Source organism: Sus scrofa, chromosome 4 (assembly GCF_054392235.1).
Source record: "Sus scrofa isolate SSC_HxYL_T2T_F1_AM1 chromosome 4, Sscrofa_HxYL_maternal_Yorkshire_Landrace_v2.0, whole genome shotgun sequence".
In the NCBI taxonomy this organism is placed as follows: domain Eukaryota; kingdom Metazoa; phylum Chordata; class Mammalia; order Artiodactyla; family Suidae; genus Sus; species Sus scrofa.
In genome coordinates this window covers 30,182,225-30,203,109 of record NC_139386.1, presented here as the reverse complement: position 1 = coordinate 30,203,109, position 20,885 = coordinate 30,182,225, and the positions used below count along the sequence as shown (strand labels likewise).

At 34.2% G+C, this 20,885-nt stretch overlaps 1 protein-coding gene across 9 annotated transcripts in view; it reads right to left on the bottom strand.

The window, feature by feature from the left end:
* ANGPT1 (angiopoietin 1) overlaps positions 1-20,885 on the bottom strand; it is a 301,007-nt gene that overhangs the window by 53,261 nt on the left and 226,861 nt on the right. For 6 of the 9 annotated variants that reach the window (XM_021088684.2, XM_021088685.2, XM_021088686.2 and 3 more), the window contains 1 exon segment: positions 6,118-6,284. In XM_021088684.2, coding sequence (XP_020944343.1) covers positions 6,118-6,284 — 167 coding nt within the window. 9 annotated transcript variants of the gene reach the window in all.

Genomic DNA, 20,885 nt, shown 5'->3' with positions numbered 1-20,885 from the left:
GGACAAAGTGACTTTTTATGGCTTCAGATGCTATAAAATGGGAAGTATATAATATTGTTTATCTAGTATTCTTGTCAAAAAGATTTAATTTGAACCTCATCAGGTAGAGATAATCAGATAAATTAACGAAGAGAAATTTCTGAGAAAAACTGACCTGGATTTTTAAAAAATAGTAATGGTGAGTGTGTGGTAGACTGCTCTATGTGAAAAGTGACTAAGGAGATCCCAGATTCAATGAGTAAATCTGAACTGGGTCCTGAATCCAAATAAGTAAATAGATAAATAACAATCAGAAAAGATATTTCTGGGACAATGGGGTGGGCATTGGATTTTAATACAGAAATACAATTTTTTATTGAATAAATAATACATTTCTTGGGTGTGATAAATACCGAATTAAACAATAAAAGATACCCTTCATAGTTGTATGGCATTTAAGTTTGTCCAGTACAAAGTAGTTTGTATATTCTTTCTGTTGGATCCATATAACAAAGTGGTGAGAATTACAGGAGAGAAGACATTATTCCCACTTAAAGATGAGAAAGTTGAGATATAAAAGTATTAGGTGATTTGTTCAAGATATAGCTAAACTGTGCTACTGTAAACTAGGTTAATCTGAGAACGATGTTTCTCAGAATCTTCGTTGTATAGTTCCAAGTTAGAGTTGACCCACAGAGGACTTCATATGAGATTTGGAAGCTGGTAGTGAAGCACTGGTCTAGTTCTCAGATTATCTTCAGATACAGTGATATTCAGGGTCAGGGGTATGAAACCTGTCCTCTCTTCTACTCTGCATCCAGCTTGCCTCCCCCATGATGGCAGTTTGTCCAGACTCATCACCAGATGCTTGACTGCATAACCCTAGGTACCATAGCTACAGCTTTCCTTAAATCTCCTCTGCTGTGGTCACTTTGGTAGCTGAATGTGCCTGATTTCTCGAATTTCCCCACTAGCTCCAGCTTATCCATCACCACACTGGACTACAGGTATACATGTTAGTGACCCTTCCTCTGATTATCCACCTTCATTTTCCAGAGCTTCACTCGCCCAACTTGTTTTGCATTTGTCTAAGATGTAATTTCAATACCAAGTTCCTTATTTCCATAATATTGTCATGGCTTTTTGTTTCTTTGACTGAACATTGACTGATACAACCAAGTTGGCTTTATTGATAGTGAACCTAGACTTTGCTATTTAATAGCTTCCATATCTTCTGATTCCCATTCCAGAGCTCTTTCTAATAGATCACAGTACCTACCCAAACCCACAATTAAACTTTCATTCTTTTAAGCATTTATTGTTGTGGTGATTATGTATTTGTTTTTTAACTCCAAGTATTAGAATCAGCAAAGACCAGAAAAGTTTCAATAAGAAGTAAAAGGTCACACTGTAAGCCCCAAACTGATGGAAGTTCTTACTGAAGTATTTTTTACAGACATCAAAATTTTATCATTTATCAAAGAATTGAAAGGGGGGCGGAGAGAAAGGTATACATAAAGAAAGTCTCGAGCTGAGAGGGGCTTTGTAAATAATTTACAGGACAGAAAATTGAGAAGTGGAGAGATAAGCTAATGTGTCACAGACATTCATATTATTAAAGACAGAAATGGGATTAAAAGAAACATATTTTACCTTAGAATATGTGCTCTGAGTGTATTTAACTCCAGAAATTAACCAATGGATTTCCCTTTATTGGGAGATGGCCATATGGTGGGCAGTTATGAGACCAAAGCTCATAACTTCAAATCTTCTCCTCATACTAGTACCTGTGACTTTGTGCCACAACTCAGTTTTCTCATTAACACAAAAATGAATGGTGAATAGTATATATTCATCAAATACTAACCACTAACTATTAGTAATGATTTGACTAGCTTAGGTATGTATCTTGATTTTGATAAAAATGATTTCTATACTCTTAGAAGCTTAGGAATTAGTGGGAAAGCTCATACATGCAGTTATTTAACAAATATTTGTTAATGACTTATAATTACATAATGGATAGTTATCCACAGACTGTTATAGATCTATGGGGCCATAAAGCATCCAAATTTACCTGAGAACAAGGGTGATTAACTTCTCTGGGAGCAAGGGTGGTAAGATTTATAGGTTAAAAGTCTTAGGATTGATTTCCGTATCAGAGTGAAGAAAGCAGTACTGAGCAGAGGGAAAAAGTGGGCTCACATGCAGAATCAGTGAACATTTCAGCTAAATTTCAAGTGAAATTCTGGACCTTCAGAATTGTTCTGAATTAGGGCAAATGGCCCTTCATATACTCCTATACTGATCAGTCACTGGATGCAATCTGTCTGTAGGAAAGAACAATGACTTTGAGTGATATGACTTGCTTTAGCCATAGGTACACCCAGGCCAGGGACCTTGGCTATGAGTTGTTAGCCAGCAACACTCTCAGGAGGCAGGAGAAGGAATGCTTCAGTTCTGAAGTGGGGGCTATAGGTAAGCACATCATAGCATATACTACACTAGGTATCAGGGAAGATTCCTGGAATAAAGGGAAATCTTAAAAGACTTAGATGTATCCAAAGTTAGGTTTATGTGTACAGGGTAAGAATATAGCATAAATAAAGCTGTAGATAGTTAAGGTACATTGCAAGTCATTTCTGGATCATAATTATAACAAGGGGGTAACTGGTTGGTGAGACTGGGGAGAGAGTATGTAATAGTTGAATAAGTTGGTAGGCTGAGTCATGAAGAGTTTGAAGTGGCACACTTTAACCTGTAGACATTTGAACACTGTTGAAATATGTGAAGGATGGCAGAGACCAACTCAGATTGTCTTTCGAAAAAAGCATCCCAATAATAGCATAGGAGATATATTTGAGAGCATCAAGACTGGAGGCAGGAAGGCTGTATAATAGTCTGGGTGTTAGATGACAAGGTTCTGGATAATACCACCTCTCTAGAGGAAGTATTTAACAGTTTCATACTGATTGTGTGTTATTTCACATGAAGTGTTTATCATAACACTCTCACATTATTGTTTTTTTCTTATTTATATTCTCCTGGGTTCTATAGATTTTACTTTCTATCTGAGAAAGTATTTGGATTTTCCTTGGAGGATAAAAGGAAAACATGTGTATTACTTGTACATTTGTAAGCTCATCAATCCATTCACATAACTCACTTTTAATCAATGTGTTCATAGCATGAGAAAGATGTATTTACAAATGTTTGGTTTACACTTTATGACCATAGCTGTTACATGAGTTTTCAAAATATAATTTCTATTAAGATAAAGAAACTCAACTTCTGGATTTAATTTGAATGAGGAAAAAATAGAAAACAAAAACCTACCCTGAATTATATAATTACATAATTACAACTGATTTTACTTGGAACTTGATTTTAGTTGAATGTGAAGAGGTCAATTGACCAAAGCCTCATCAAAGCTTCTTTACCTTCAAACTGTGTCTAATAGTACCTTGCTCAAAAGTCACCATAAGGATTAAATGTTTACAGTATTAAATTCACTTCATAAATTATACAAAACTATACAAGTGTTTATTCCTTTAATAATTTATCACAAGGAGGCATCCTAACTCAGAAGATAGAGAAAAGAGTGGAGGACAAGCAGAGAAATGCAAAGCTGAACATCTGGAGTCCTAAGTTGAGGCCACACGTGGTGTTACTGGCCTGGAGAATTGGTGCTAGGCCCAATGAGTGATGATACAGTGGAGAGGGAAGTCACACAGTGTAGCTTCTCTTTCCAAGCTTCTTTTTGATTTTCTTTGAAAGAGTGACTAACACCAGTTTATAGGGTGCTTATTTTAACTAAGCTTTCACCAGAACAGGCATTATGTTTTAATGAGTTGTAATTTCTCATCTGATGCCAACATGAATCTTAATATTTAATTGCATGAGAAGGTGATGATTACAGAGCTATTTTCTACTGGGTCTTGGCAGGAAAGAGGGCCAGAGTCACCAGCTTTATTACAGTAGCATCACAGAGTGGAAACCACACCAAACTAGGAAGGATTCAAACGTCCTATATTTAAGTCTTTCTCATACCTTCGGCAAAAACACTGCATATTTCTAGACCTCAGCTTTCTTTTCTTTAAAACCAGAGATCTGGAATTAAACTATTAAGTTCTTTCTGGATTTACAATTCTGATTCTCAAGGTTCACAATTTTTTTGAGAGAAAAATGGAGCGACCTGAGTGTAAGCCTCACTTTAGCTGTAGTGACATACTTTTTGATCAAAGATCTGCATCACTTGGGTTAAAATCAGAATAACAAAAATGTTCCAGGAACAAAAAATGCTCAGTGAAGACAGTAGATGTTCAAAGAGGAGATCAGTGGATGCTCCTCATGCAGATGCCAGAGACATTCATACCATGCACCCTGAAGCATACTTCGGATGCCTCCAACTCTCTTAAGCCTGCCCACTCTTTGTACCTTTAGTACCACTCCAGCCTTATAAACACGCACAGGCATGCACACACACATACACACAAACAAACACAAGAACTGAGAGACGTTTTGGAAAAAAACCAAAGCAAATTCTTCAGGAGCCTAGAAAAAGACTAGACCAATTATTTGCTAGTCCTATTGTCAAGCTCTCTGACATTAGCCAAGTTTCATATAGTTTCAAGTTTCAGCTCAAAACATTTACATAAGAGTACCCCTGATGTTTTACAGTGTTTTTTCTTGTTATAAAACTCTCAAAATATTGACCTCCTTGGAAACATTTCTTCTTACACTCCACTGCATTTTATAAATGTCTCTTTTTTGGTTTCTTGAGTTGCCATTATGTACACCCTCACTCCCCCAACAAGACAATCAACTCTTTAGATCTATTTCTCATCCTCTGTTGTGGTGACATCATCATTATTTGCTAAGAAAATGATGATTATGTTTCCAAGGATCCCATACATAATCCATTAAAATAAAGTGTTCATAAAAAGTTGTAGATTTAAATTCCTAAAAAATGGTCTGTCTCAAAAAGACAAATAAGCAGCAGAAATAGTTGAACTATTGGAGATGGCCACACAGGTTGGAAAAAAAAAAAAATAAGGATTTGGTCACTATCATTGCATTTTGCTTGAAGCAATGTGCCTACACTTTAATGCACACAATCGTGTTTCCAAGACTAATGTAGAGTAGCCACAATACCAAGAGTTTGAAATCACTATAACCCTAATGTACTGTTTAAATAATTTACAAAACTTACACACAATTATTAAGGACTTTCTATGTGCCAAGTACAGCATTTATGGGTAATGATATAAAAGTAACTGAAATATACTTCCTGTTCTCAAGGAAGGCCAAGCAGTTGTTTAGTGACTTAGTTTGTAACAAAGCTGGACTGTGAGGTCTGGGAGACTAGCTATCTCATCACTGTCTGCAAAACTGCCAGTACCTAGTGGAGGTCTTGGAACACAGAAGTAATTAATTTAAGTGTTTGCGAAATGAATTTACCATGCTGCATTACTTGCTTAGCCATTTTTTTCTAGTGTACAATCTGCTCATTGAAAAATAATCACAGACAGTAAAAATTCGGTATATAGTTTGTCTATTTTTTATATCTGCAATGATTTATTGTATATGTTATGCCATTACTTTGATTTATTTTTATTTTTCACATTATTGGCCAAAAATTCTGAATTATGCCTCACCTCATTTTTTACATATATCATTAAAACATACAATTTTTACTTCTCTTTCGTCACCTTCGAGATAACATAAAAATAATAGGAAAGTAAGAGTAAAATAACCTATTGACAGAAGAAAGTATTTATTTCAAGCCCCCGAGTTTGAGTCAATTCTCTGTTATCAGTTTTGTATGTATAAATTCACCACACCCTTATAACGATAACAGAAACAATAAAAATAACAAAAAGAACATTAATTCTGTGTTTGATTTAATTCCCTATCCTCTAGAATTTGATCCAACATAAAAGTAATCCGTTTGTGAAAATGGAAATTTAAAGCTTAAGTCTTTTTATAGATATTTGTCTATTTCTTTGTCATAGGCCTAGACAACCTGATTTTCATTTTGAAGGATGACTTTCATCATTTTTTTTTCATACTTTCCCATTAAAACTCTTAAAGGGATAGGTTCCAGGTAGTTAAACACTACACCAAAGAAGGACTTACCTGTAATTTTGCTTCTCATTTCCTATGTGGAATCTGTCGTATTGTGAATAGGCTCGGTTTCCTTCCCAGTCCATTAACTCGATTCTCAGTGTGTACTGCCTCTGACTGGTTATGGCAAAAATAAACTCATTCCCCAGCCAATATTCACCAGAGGGATTTCCAAAACCCTGTGAAAGAAGACAGAGATTCAGTTGTTAATTTAGAGAGACACTCTTTTCATGCTTAGTATTAAACCATGTCCTAAGCAATAATAAAACATTTTTAAAAGTGAAGATGGCTCTTTCACATTTTTACAATTTCTTCAATAACTCACTCAACACTTTTCCACTATGTTTTCTTCCACTGAGTCTCACGTCTAATTCTTAATACAGTAAAATCTGATATCCAAACCTGTGTAGATGGGATGTTTTTGAATTAAATCAATCTGGTTAATAGGTTTGGCCAGTAAATGCTTCTCTATCACAGATTACTTTTGAAAATATTTCTAAAATACTAGTCAGTGGAATATTTTGAACATAATTTAAACATTTTTCAATGAATATCATCAGGGCAGACTCAGACAAGTTATTTAATAATATTATTGTTATCATTATTCACAAGTCAAATTATACTTAGGTACTAACGAACAGATCACTAGGCCCTTAACTTCTCTAGCTTTAACATTCTCAATTTTAAGTATTAATAAGCAAATCTGTAAATCCAGGACTTCAGTCATTTAAATAATTCACCTGGATAGATTAGGGTTTTGATGAAGAAGACTGACACATAAGAGCTAGTGAGTGAACCTAGCAGGCTGCTCTCTGTGCCTGAATCTCAATATGGTTCTATTTTTTTCTCTTGAGGGCAATCTCAATCATGGTTGTAAAGTGTTCAAAATAGTTTTCTTTGTGGGGAAAAAAAGAAAGCCAACTCTTAATGTTGGCACTGTTAGTGATAGGAAAATTAAGAACCCTAAGAAACTACTGGCATTCTAGGTTTGGGGTATTCACAATTGCCTCAGAAAGTGTTCCCTGGTAATACTTGAGATTCAAAGTAATTCTTGATCTACATATTTGTTTTACTGACCAGACTATGAGCTCCTTGAGAGCAGATGCTGTGTTATATTTGTGAATCCTCAAAGACTAGTAGAATGCTGGCATACACTGGGCACCTCCATATGTCTTATTGAAGTTCAAAGAAAAAGTAAGAAAGGGAGGAAGGAAGAAAACACAGAAGACCATATACTCTGCAACTGCATTCAGAGAAATAATCTTAAAACATAATTCTTGTTTTTTGATTGAGTCTCAGGGAAGTGTCTCTTAAAGTGCCCAACTGAATCATAATCACTGGAGCACTAGTTGAAAAAAATATTCCTAGTTCCAATCTGAATCAAAAGGTCTGAAAGCCAGTCTGTAAGTCTGAATCTAAATAAACTCCCCATTGGGGGAGTTTCCATCATGGCTCAGCAGAACAAAACTGACTAGTATCCATGAGGACAGAGATTTGATCCCTGGCCTCTCTCAATGTGCTAAGGGATCTGACATTGCCATGACTTGTGGTGTAGGTCACAGACACTGCTCGGATCTGGCATTGCTGTGGCTGTGGCCAGCGGCTACAGCTTCATTTTGACCCCTAGCCTGGGAACCTCCATATGCCATGTCGGTGCCCCCCCCCACAAAAAAAAGAAAAGAAAAAAAAAAAAAACCAACTTCCCAGTGGTCTTGTGAACATTCATATTTGGAAGGCATACTCCAGTAATCCTAGGATACACTTTGATGTTGCAGAAAGAAACATATTCTTGTTCACTGACATATTCATTAACACAGGTTTCATTTTACCTATATTAAGAAGTATGAGGGAAGTACCAAAATAATCACAGAAATCTTAATTTTATCAATACATAGGACAGAATTTGGAAAATATTTGTTTACCTTCAAATTTAATGTATATTAAGTTTACAGAATTATAACTACAGTGGAAATGTTCTTAACTGAGTTCTCCTTTAACCAACTTAACACAGGCATGAGTATTCCCCATTCCTCCTTGAAAATATATTGATACCCAGAGTACACTAAAAGTATAAATACGGTTGTTGCACTATTGTCTGCCAAGTGAGTTACTTACCAAAGGCCAGTTGTATTGGTACCAAACCTGTTTATGTCAGTTCTGTTTTAGCAATGATAAAAATGTTAGGTAAATAAGTTAAATATTCGTGGGGAAAGAGGATTTGTTTTGTTTTGTTTTTTTACAAAACCTAATTTTGATATTTAGATTTGTTGTATAAAAGCAAGTCAATTAAAAAAAAGCCTTTGAATTATATGTAGTTGCAGCAACTTTAAAAGACTGAGGAAAATAATAAAACTTCAGAGGATTTTTAATTTACATTGCTTTGAATATGCATTATTTTCTCTAAGTTAAAAAAAAAAACCTAGAAATTTGATGCATTTGATTATGGAAAAGTTTTATGAAAGAACCACTGACTCAGAATTCCAAGCTTTGACCCTACATTTAAAAAAAATATGAGTAAATGAATGTACTTTTTTTTATATTTCAAGTTAAAATGAGCACTTTTTTTTAACTTGAACTATAGTGTACACATGAACAGTGTACACATGAACATTTTAAGGATATTCCACAATTTAACTTAGTTTTTGATTAACCAAACTCCTTTTGTCCAAATTGCAGTGGGTATATGCATCCCCAAAGATCGTCTACTTGTAGGTCAGAGTACAAATATAGGATGTACTGAAGTCCATAATCTCATGTCCCCTTTCTTCTCTGTTTCTAAGATGTTCAAGTCACACTTTGCAAAATTCCACCGTGGCTGGAAATCTTAGAGCAATTTAGGATGTGCTAAGAATTTTACATATTCTCATAGCAGCCAGTGCTATACCAGGGAGAAGAGTGAAGCTTACCTTTTCCAATGAATAAGCAAAACAGAAAGTTACAGGATACCGAAAGTCAAAGAATTAGCACATTCTCAGTTGCAGCAGCTGCTGGGAAGAAAAGAAGACTGCTGGGATTCTCCTTGCATTTCTTCTCAGCTCAGACATGTCAAAACTCTCCCTATAGCCGCTTGAGGATCCCCTCTTTTGTGTTGTCAGTTAGAAGAGATTCAGTAATTATACTAAATATGAATAAGGAGGGTGGGAATGATGAAGTGTTAAATTTTAGGTCAAATATTTCTATGCTGTTGAAAGCATTGCATGGATAAAAACTTTCCTTCCCTGGGGAAAAGTGCAGTGATCTCCAGCTAGCCTCAGAAAAGGAGAAGCGGTTGTGTCATTCCTACAAGAGTCTCCATCCCCATCTTGGCACGCAGGCTTGTACCTCCCTCTACGTGGAGATTAACAACCGTTTCTAAATAGTTTGCTTTTTGTGACTGAAAACAGAGGAAGAAGCAAATGGAAAGAAAGCAAAGAAATTTGGTTTGATAAACCAAAATTTTATTTCATGCACCTTCCTGAGAAACTGTCTAAATATGCTCTATTGTGGGAGCAAAACATTTGGCTTACAAGAAATCGAAATGACTTAAGAGAAAGACATGTAGGAGGAAACCTTCTAAGTGCAGTAATGCAGAAATGACGATTTCATCATAAAGATGAAAAATTCATGAAAAAAGGGGAAATGGGTTCCCACATCAGTAAACTTTCTATCAGATCATCTATCAGGCTGACTACAAATCTTATGCCTAGGTATAAAGACTTGGCTTTGATTAAATGATTGCTACTCCCTGTATCTGCTCCAATTTGAAGCCTTGCTCTGCCATATATTTGCTTTTGATCCTCTGTTTCCTTATATGCAAAATAAGGACTTAAAATGTTGTTTCCATATGTAGTGTTGTGAGAAAGAAGAGAGATAATATACCTAAAGCATTTATCTCAGAACTGATACATGAGACGCACTTAAAAACCTAGTCGTCATTATTATAATTAGAGGATATATCACTATATATGTATACTATATATATATATAATATATATAACTATAAAATACATAGTAATTTTCTGTTGACTTGCCCCTTTCCCAAAAGACTGTGAGCTATATGAGGTTAAGCAGGTTCCTTTCTATTCAGTATGAGGAATGGAACACAAATAATCCAGGGTCTGGTCTTAGTCTGAAAATTAATAAGGAGATCCTGAAAAAATTCTTTAAAAGGCTTTCAGATGTTAGGAATGAATGTATTCTTATGACAAGTTGACTACTGGTTTCTACAAATGAGTAGTCATTTCAATCCAGGAGTTAATTGTTAAATAAGGATTTTAAACCCACTGGTTGCAATTAGGGCTAAACTGTGACAGAAACCAAAGTAAAGATTACTTTCTTACTCTTGCTTCTGCTTTCCTAATGCTAAAGAGAAGCTGTATTCTTCAACTCTGCCTTGGTCCTATTTTTAAAAATTCTTTTCTTGCTACATCTTATAGGTTTTAGGATCTACAAATGAGGCAGTTTTTGAGGTTTTAAACCCATGCTAATAAATTGATAATTCTGACACTTGCTTTCAACTTGCAGTGCATATCAGAAACAACTGTGGAACTTTTTAAAAATGTAGATGGCTTGGTTCATGAATGGAAGTTCTGACTCACTACGTCTGGGGTGGACTTAGAGATCTGTACATTTAAATGGTTCCACAGGTGAGTCTGCTGTGTACCAAAGATGGAGAAACGGATTATGATGCAGAATAGCTCTTCTGAATACAAATGATAAAAAAGAAATGAACCAGATCAAATTATCTAAGGGGTAAACAGGGAAGAGATCAGAATAAACCCTCATCTTTATATTGAGCTCCAAATTAGGCGGTAAGTGTTGATTATGTATTACAGGACTGTCCTTGAAAAAAAATTTCATATATATGCCTGAAATAACAGAGATGGCCAATGGACAGACAAAAAAAGTTTTAGCATTATTGTACACATAACAGCTTACCATAGGTTTATATTTTATTCCAAATATCCTGCAACATTCAAAAGAATAAAAATAAAATTTTATACAAAATTCAGTTCTAATATTGAAAAAGTAGCAAGTACTTCCTGAATAAAAAAAATAGCAATAAAAATACTTTATTCTTTTTTATAAATAAATTAATGGATATCCATTCATGAAAAATAACTTTTAGTTATGCCAATCATAATCATATGAAATATTTTGATATCATAATTCAGAAAGATTGTTAATCAATTTTATTTCTTCTTTAGCTCTTTAATAAAAGCAGAAGACACTGGAATTTATCCTAAACTAATGCTGGCTTAAAATAGGCCTTAAAAGCCATATTTTGCTTTTAAAAAAAGCACAAAGAAGAAAGACTAATTTTTATTAGTTTTTGCCAAAACCTGCAGAAACATTCAGTTTTGGCTTGCATTCTTCCAAGTTAATAAAATAATTGTCTCTGATACTTTGTTTTGTCTAATAATGCTCTTAGGAAGTGTTGACTTTTATAGCTGAAACACAATTAAAACCAGGCACGATCCATATACTCTATGAGTTTCATCTCTTTCCATAAAATGATAAAAGAAAACAGTAAGAAGTCAGGGTTGCTAAACTATGGCTTTCCAAAGGTGCTTTCATACACAATTCAATTGTACATCAGCTCTAACTGCTAAGACAGCTGAAGAAAGATCAAAAGAATGATTTATTTCAGCATCTTAAATTCCTTATATATTTTCTCCTTTTAATGTGAAGATGTTAAAAAATGCAGTTGAAAATGTGCTCTTAATTTCTTTCCAGAAACAAAGAACTCCCAGAAGGTATGGTACTCAGACTGAACTACCTGTCAATAGGAAGCTCTGTTTACAGTGTTAATTGTTTTCAATACAAAGACAAGTTGTCTCCAGGGCATTAGTCACTACCTTCTATAAAGTTAGGCCACTAGGGTACTATTTAGAAATCCAAGCTTGACTGGGCTTTATATGCAAAAGTACTGCTGATAAGTGTTATTGCTGGAGGCCATTAAATGGTATCCTCATGGCAAGAAGGAGTTAATATAGTTTCTTAAGTGTCTCATTAAAAGGCCATTCCAGACTTCTCTCTGAACAAACATCTTTACAAATCCATAAACCAGATTTTGCTGAATCTCCTCATAAGAAAGTTTAAGTGAAAACAAAGCTTGGGTAAAAAAGACTTATATAGGCTTAAATCCAATGTTAAGAATCAAATAAAATTCAAATATTCCAAACTGAGAGAGGTTTAAAAACAACAGTTATATATTTGTAATTTCATGTATTGATAATTTTAACATATTGTTCTACAGACCTTATAAAGCATGAGGCAGTCCATAGAGATCAACCAATATGAAATGAAAGCGTGAAGAAAGGAGGGAGGGATGAAACTCTACTTTCATACTCAGTGCTTGAGAAGAAGTGAAGTGTCTTATTGTATGTAATAGTGAAGACTGGGGAGGAAGTGGTACATGCCAAGAAGTTCTTTTTCCCAGAAGATTTATAGCCTAGCAGTCAGTTTTAATTCAGGAGGCAGAAGTGGGTATGGTTGATAAGAGCTGGCATAAAGGGTTTATATTCATTCTTTATGGAGTCATGTTATTTTGTCTTTACGTGAAAGAAAAGCTTTGGAGAAAACAACTGAAACACTTTATATCAAGTTAACCAAACTGTAATGTATGATAAAACAATGTCATCAGACTCATTTTTGCCAAAATGTTGCAGAATTATGGAATTTATTTCATTTTCTGAACCATGTAGATTGACACTCAATTGATAAATTTACCTAGTTTGAATAAAACATGATAGATAGTCTATTTAAAAAAAAAAGGACAGGTGTAAACTTCACAAAAGCTATGGTTAAAAAGTAATTCAGTCCCATTACAATAATGAAACAAACTGCTTAAAAAATACATATTTAGTAAATGCTTCTAAGACATGAATCAAGGCCATACTTCACATGTCAATCTCTCTTACTTAGTGATTACAGTTTGCCAACACAGCAGATGCTTATAGCTAGTAAGTCACCATTTTAGAAAGTCACTTTATGACTTTATCTTTATATTTTCTTTTATCATTAGTATTAAAAATAATGTATTTCAGACATGTCAGAACCTATATCTATAGTCTATATTTATAGTCTTATATCTATGAGTTATAGATAACATCTCCACATCCCATTTTAGTGGTGAATATAACTATGAGTTAAGAAAAATGCACTAGAAGGAATCCATATAGAATAAAGAATGCAGAAGAATAGACCAGCCAGATGGAAGACAGAGTTGTGGAAATCACTGCCACAGAAAAGAATTTAAAAAAAAGCATGAAAAGAAACAAGGCCAGGTTGAGACTTGTGGGAAAATATTAAGTGCAATTACATTCTCATTTGGGGGGGGGGACCTCAGAAGGAGAAGAGAGAGAAAAAGAGCCTGAGAAAATATATGAAGAAATAATAGCTGAAAACTTCCCTAGCATGGACAAGGAAAAACAGTCACTGAAGTTCAGGAAACAGAGTCCCCAGCAGGATTAACCCAAAGAGAAAAATGCCAAGATACATAATAATCAAGCTGAAAAAATTAAAAAAAGAGAAAATATTAAAAAGAACAATGATAAGCAAAAAAAAATAACATACAGGGGAACTCCCACAAGGCTACCAGCTGATTATTCAGCAGAAACTCTGCAGGCCAGAAGGGAGTAGCATGATATATTTAAAGTGATAAAGAGAAAAACCTAGAACCAACAATACTTTACCCAGCAATGGTCAGAAGTGGTGGAAAAAACAAAAGCTTTACAGACAAGCAAAAGCTAAAAAACTTAGCATCACCAAACCAGCTTTACGATAAACACTAAAGGAACTTCTCTAGGGAGAAAAGAAAAGGTCACAAGTAGAAAAAAGAAAATTAAAAGATGGAAAATCTCACTAGTAAATACAAACATACAGTAAAAGTAAGAAAGCATCCACACACAAACTAGGAAGGAAGTTAAAATTCAAAAATAGTAAAATCACTTGTATCTACCACAATAAGCTATTAGCGGATACTCTAAACAATCAGATGTAAAATATGGTATCTAAACCAGTAATCATGGCAGGAGGAGAGTACAAAAGCAGGATATTTAAAATTCATTGAGATTAAGAAATTAGCAACTTAAAGTAATACACACACACACACACACATATATAGACTGCTATATTAAAACTTTGTTAACTGTAAACCAAAAATTTATGATATATACACAAAAAATAAAAAGCATAAGCATATATAAACATATTACTAAAGACAGTCAACAAACCACAAGAAAAAGAACATAAGAAGCAAGGGGGAAAAAAGACCTACAAAAACAAATCCAAAACAATCAACAAAATGTCAATAAGAATGTACATTTCAGTAATTACCTTAAATATAAATGAGTTAAATGCTCCTATCAAAAGACATAAGACTGGCTGAATGGACAGAAAAACAAGATGCATTTATATGCTGTCTATAAGAGACAAATTCTAATCTAGAGACACATACAGAGTGAAAGGGAGGGGATGGAAAAAGGTACTCCATGTGAAAGGAAATCACAAGAAAGCTGGGGTAGTAATAGTCATATCAGACAGAATAGAATTTAAAATAAAGACTATTATAAGAGACAAAGAAAGACACTACATAATGATCAAGGGATCATTCCAAGAAGATATAATCGAGGGATCATTCCAAGAAGAAGTAGTCACCATCACCCTAATACCAAAACCAGACAAAGATACTGCCACAAAAGAAAATTATAGGCCAATATCTTTGATAAATATAGACACAAAAATTCTCCACAAAATTTTATCCAACCAAGTCCAACAACACCTAAAAAAGATCATACACCACAACCAAGTGGGATTCAAAGTTCATCCCAAGTTCACAAGACTGGTTCAACCTATGCAAAGCAAACAATGTCATACCCCACATTAAAAAAAGAAAAGTCAAAAACCATATGATCATCTCAACTGATACAGAAAAAACATTTGAGAAAATGCAACATCCATTCATGATAAAACTCTTACCAAAAATGGTATAGAGGGTATATATCTTAACATAATAAAAGCCATTTATGACAAACCCTCAGCCAATATATAATACTCAATGGAAAAAAGTGGAAAGCCTTCCTGTTAAATTCTGGAACAAGTCAAGGATGCCTAATCTCACCTCTTTTACTCAACATAGTATTGGAAGTTCTAGCCACAGCAATCAGACAAACAAAATAAATAAAAGGTATCCAAATTGGAAGAGAAGAGATAAAATTGTCCCTCTATGCAGACGACATGATACTACATATAAAAATTGCTAAGGACTCCACACAAAAACTACACATAAACATGTACATATGCACAACAGAATACTACTCAGCTATAAAAAAGAACAAAATAAAGCCATTTGCAGCAACATGGATGGAAATGAAGATTCTCATACTAAGTGAAGTTGAGTCAGAAAGAGAAAGGCAGATACTATATAATATTACTTATATGTGGAAACTAAAAATGGCACAAATGAACCTACCTACAGAACAGAAACAACCTCATGGACATGGTGAACAGACTCATGGTTACCAAGGCAGAGGGGGGAAGAAGTGGGATGGACTGGGAGTTTGGGATTAGTAAATGCAAACTATTACATTTATAATGGATAAGCAATGAGGTTCCACTGTATAGCATAGGAAACTATATTCAATCGCTTGTAGTAGAACATGATAGAAAATAATATGAGAAAAAGGATGCACACATGTATAAACTAGCTCACTTTGTTGTACAGCAGAAATTGACAGAACATTGTAAATCAACTATAATAACATTAAAAAAAAAAAACTAGGACTTTGTAGTCTGTTCACCTCTTAGAGCTCAAAAGCAGCCACAAGACAGTATGTAACCAAATGAGCATGACTTTGTTCCAAAAAAATTTTATTTATGAAAACAGGCAAAAAAACCAACCAACCAAACAAACAAACAAACAAAAAAACAGAGAAGACCATTGAAACTAAAAGCCGGTTCTTTGAAACAATAAACAAAATTGACAAACCTTTAGCCAGACTCATCAAGAAAATAATGGAGAGGGCTCAAATCAATAAATTCAGAAACAAAATAGGATAAATTATAATTAGTACCACAGAAATGATCATAAAAGTCTATTACAAGCAACTTATATCAATAAAATGGACAATCTAGAAGAAACAGACAAATTCTTAGAAAGAAATAATCTTCCAAGACTGAAGCAGGGCTAAATAGAAAGCATGACCAGATCAATGACCAGTACTGAAACTGAATTATTAATTTAAAAACTACAAATTAGGAGTTCCTGTCGTGGCCCAGAGATTAGTGAACCTGGCTAGCATCCATGAGGATGTGGGTTTGATCCCTGGCCTCACTCAGTGGGTTCAGGATCCGGTGTTGCTGTGAGCTGTGGAGTAGGTTGCAGACATGGCTTGGATCTGGCATTGCTGTGGCTGTAGTGTAGGCCAGTGACTACAGCTCCGATTGGGAACCTCCATATGCTGTGGGTGTGGCCCTAAAAAGACAAAAAGATCAAAACAAACAAACAAAAAAAAACCCTCAAAAAACTACAAACAAAAATCTAGGACCACATGGCTTCCCAGGTGAATTTTACACCTATCATTCTGAAACTATTTTAAAAAATTGTAGAGGAAAGAACACTTCTGAACTCATTATATGAGGCCACTGTCACCCTGAAACCAAAACCAAAGATACCACAAAAAAGAAAACTACAGCTCAATATCAATGATGAACATATACGTAGAAATCCTTAACAAAATATTAGCAAACTGACTTCAGCAATACACTAAAATGATCCTACACCATGATCAAGTGAGCTTTATCCCAGGGATGAAAGGATTTGTCAATATCAGCATATCAATTAAGGTGATACACCACCTTTACAAACTGAAAAATAAAAACCACATGATCATCTCAACAGATGCAGAAAAAGCTTTTGAAATTCAGAAAGTGGTCATAGAGGGAATCTACCTCAGCATAATAAAGGGTCATATTTGACAATCCACAGCTAACATTATACTCAAAGGTGAAAAGCTGAAAGCATTCTTTCTAAGATCAGCAACAAGACAAGGATGCCCACTCTACCCACTTTTATTAGGCATAGGTTTGGAAGTTCTAGCCAAAGTAGTCAGAGGATAAAACAAAATAAAAGGAATCCAAATTGGAAAAGAAGTCCTACAACAGTCACTGTTTGCAGATGACATGATACTATAGATAAAAAATCTTAAAGATGAAACTAGAAAACTACTAGAACTCATCAATGAAATTGGTAGTTACAGACATAAAATTAAAACGCAAAAATGTGTTGCATTGCTATACACTAACAATGAAAGTTAAGAAAGAGAAATTAAGGAAAAGTCCCATTTACCATCATGCTGAAAAGAATAAAATACCTAAGAATAAAAATACGGAGGAAAAAGGTCTATACTCCTGAAAACTGTAAGACCCTGAAGAAAGAAATTGAAGGCAACATAATCAGATGGAAAGATAAGCTGCATTATTGAACTGGAAGGATCAATATTGTTAAAATGACCATACTACCCAAGGCAATCTACAGACTCAATGTAATTCCTATCAAATTACCAGTGCACTTGTTAATGATGGCCATTCTGACAGGTATGAGGTGGAATCTCATAGTAGTTTTGATTTGCATTTCCCTAATAATTAGTGATGTTGAGCATTTTTTCATGTGCCTGTTGGTCATCTGTATATCTTCTTTGGAGAAATATTTACTCAGGTCTTTTGACCATTTTTAAATTGGATTGTTGGTTTTTTTGCTGTCGAGTTGTGAAAATTGTTTATATATCTTAGAGATTAAACCCTTGTCAGTTGCATCATTTGAAATGATTTTCTCCCTAATTTCTTTTTCTGATCTTCCATTGTTGGTAATAGAAATGCATTAGAGGAGTTACCATTGTGGCGCCATGGTTAATGAATCCAACTAGGAACCATAAGGTTGTGGGTTCGATCCCTGGCCTTGCTTAGTGGGTTAAGGATCCTGTGTTGCTGTCAGCAACAATGATTAGACCCCTAGCCTGGGAACCTCCATATGCCACAGGAGCGGCCCTAGAAAAGGCAAAAAGACAAAAAAAAAAAAAAAAAAAAGAAAGAAAGAAAGAAAGAAAGAAAGAAAGATACCATATGATATTACTTATATATGGAATCTAATATGTGGCAAAAATGAACCTATTTACAGAAAAGGATAATGTGAGAAAAAGAAATATATATATGACTGGGTCACTTTGTTGTATAGCAGAAATTGACAGAACACTGTAAATCAAATATAATGCAAAAATAATCATAAAAAATTATAAATGGAGTTTTTCAAAGAAATAGAATTTTTTTCTTTTTATGTTAAAATTTATTTTTTTTATATTTACAGCAACACCTCTGACATATGGATGTTCCCAGGCTGCAAGTTGAATTGGAACTGCTGCTGCCTGCCTACCCCACAGCCACAGCAATATCAGAACTGAGCTGCATCTGCAACCTATGCTTCAGGTTGCAGAAATTCTGAATCCTTAACCTACTGAGCAAGGGCATGGATTGAACCTGGGTCCTCACAGACATGGTCAAGTTCTTAGCCCACTGAGCCACAATGGGAACTTCATAACAAAAAAAAAACTTAAACTTGTATGGAAAAAAATAAAGAACTCAAAATTTCTAAAGCAATCTTGAGAAAGAAAAATGGAGCTGGAAGAATCATGGTTCTTGACTTTAGACTATACTACAAAACTACAGCCATCAAAACAGCATGGTACTGGTATAAAAACAGACATAGAGATCAAGGGAACAGGACAGAGAGCCTAGAAATAAACCCAGACATTTATGGTCAGTTAATCTATGATAAAGGATGCAAGAATATATAATGGAGAAAAACGCACTCTCTTCAATAAGTAGCACTGAGAAACTGTACAGCTACATATAAAAGAATGAAATTAGAACATTCCCTAACTCCATACACAAAAATAAACTCAAAATGGATTAAAGACCTAAATGTAAAACCAGATACTATAAAACTCCTAGAGGAAAGCGTAAGCAGAACACTCTTTGACATAAACTGCAGCAGTACTTTGGATTTGTCTCATAGAGTAAGGAAAATAAAAACAAAAATAAACAAATGGATCCTAATTAAACTTAAAAGCTTTTGCACATCAAAGAAACCATAAACAAAATGAAAAAACAATCTATGAATGGAAGAAAATATTTGCAAATGATGTGACAGACAAGGGATTAATTTCCAAAATATACAAACAGCTCATATAGCTCAACATAAAAAAAACAAATAACCCAATTTAAAAATGGGCAGAAGATCTAAACAGACATTTTCCCAAAGACATACAGATCACCAACAAGCACATGAAAAAAAATGCTCAACATCACTAATTATTAGAGAAATGCGAATCAAAATTACGAGGTATCACTTCACACCAGTCAGAACTGCCATCATCAAAAAGTCTACAAATAATAAATGCTGGAAAGGGTATGAAGAAAAAGGAAACTTCCTACACTGTTGGTGGGAATGTAAATTGGTGCAGCCACTATGGAGAACAGTATGGAGTTATCTTAAAAAAACAAAAATAAAGTCACCATATGATTAAGAGATCCCACTCCTGGGCATGTATCTAGGAAACTCTAATTTGAAAAGACATATGCAGCCCAGTATTCAGTGACGCTCTATTTATAATAGTCTAAGACATGGAAACAACCTAAATGTCCACCAACAGATGAATGGATAAAGAAGATGTGATCTATGTATCACATCTTAGAAATCATCATACTAAGTGAAGTAAGCCAGACAAAGACAAATATCATATGATATTGCTTATATGAAGAATCTAAAAATGACATGAAAGAACTATTTATGTTTACAAAACAGAAATAGACTCACCAGAGAAAATAAAGTTTACTAAAGGGGAAAGGGCAAGGGGGATAAATTAGAGGAGTTTGGGATTAACATATACATATTACTTAATTTAAAAATATATAACTAAAAAGGACCTACTGTATAGCACAAGGAACTATCTTATAACAATCTGTAAGTAAAAAGATTCTGAAAAATAATAGATATATATTTGTATAACTGAATCACTTTGCTGTACACCTGAAACTAACACAACATTATAAACTAACTATATTTCAGTTTTTAAAAAAGAAAAAAAATAGCGTTAAGGGGATAATTCTGTTAGTGATCAACCTCTTTAGTATATGGCCCACACTAATGCACACATGCAGAATAGGCGTAACTCTCTATCTTAATATACTAGTCCAAGGTAGCCATTTCTAAGTCTTTAAAATAACAACATGTTTTATTTGATTTCTTTCACTGCATTTTAATGTGAATAAAAATTGGAAGAAAAAAAAAGAACATAGGCTCGTGTAACACTTCTCTTTATATTTTTCTTTACTTTCTAAGAGGGGAATTTAAAAAATGAAATTAGAACATTCTCTAACACCATATACAAAAATAAACTCAAAATGGATTAATGATCTAAATGTAAGGCCAGATGCTATAAAACTTCTAGAGAGAAACATAGGCAGAAGGCGCTTTGACATAAATCACAGTAATATCCTGTTTGATCCACCTCCTAGAATAATGGCAATAAAAATAAAAATAAACCAATGGGATCCAATTAAACTCAAAAGATTTTGCACAGCAAAAGAAACCATAAAAAAAAAATAACCCACAGAATGGGAGAAAATCTTTGCAAATGATGTGAACAGCAAGGGTTTAATCTCCACAATATTCAAATTCACACAACTCAACAACAACAAAAAACAAACCAATCAAAAAATGACCAAAAGACCTAAACAGACAT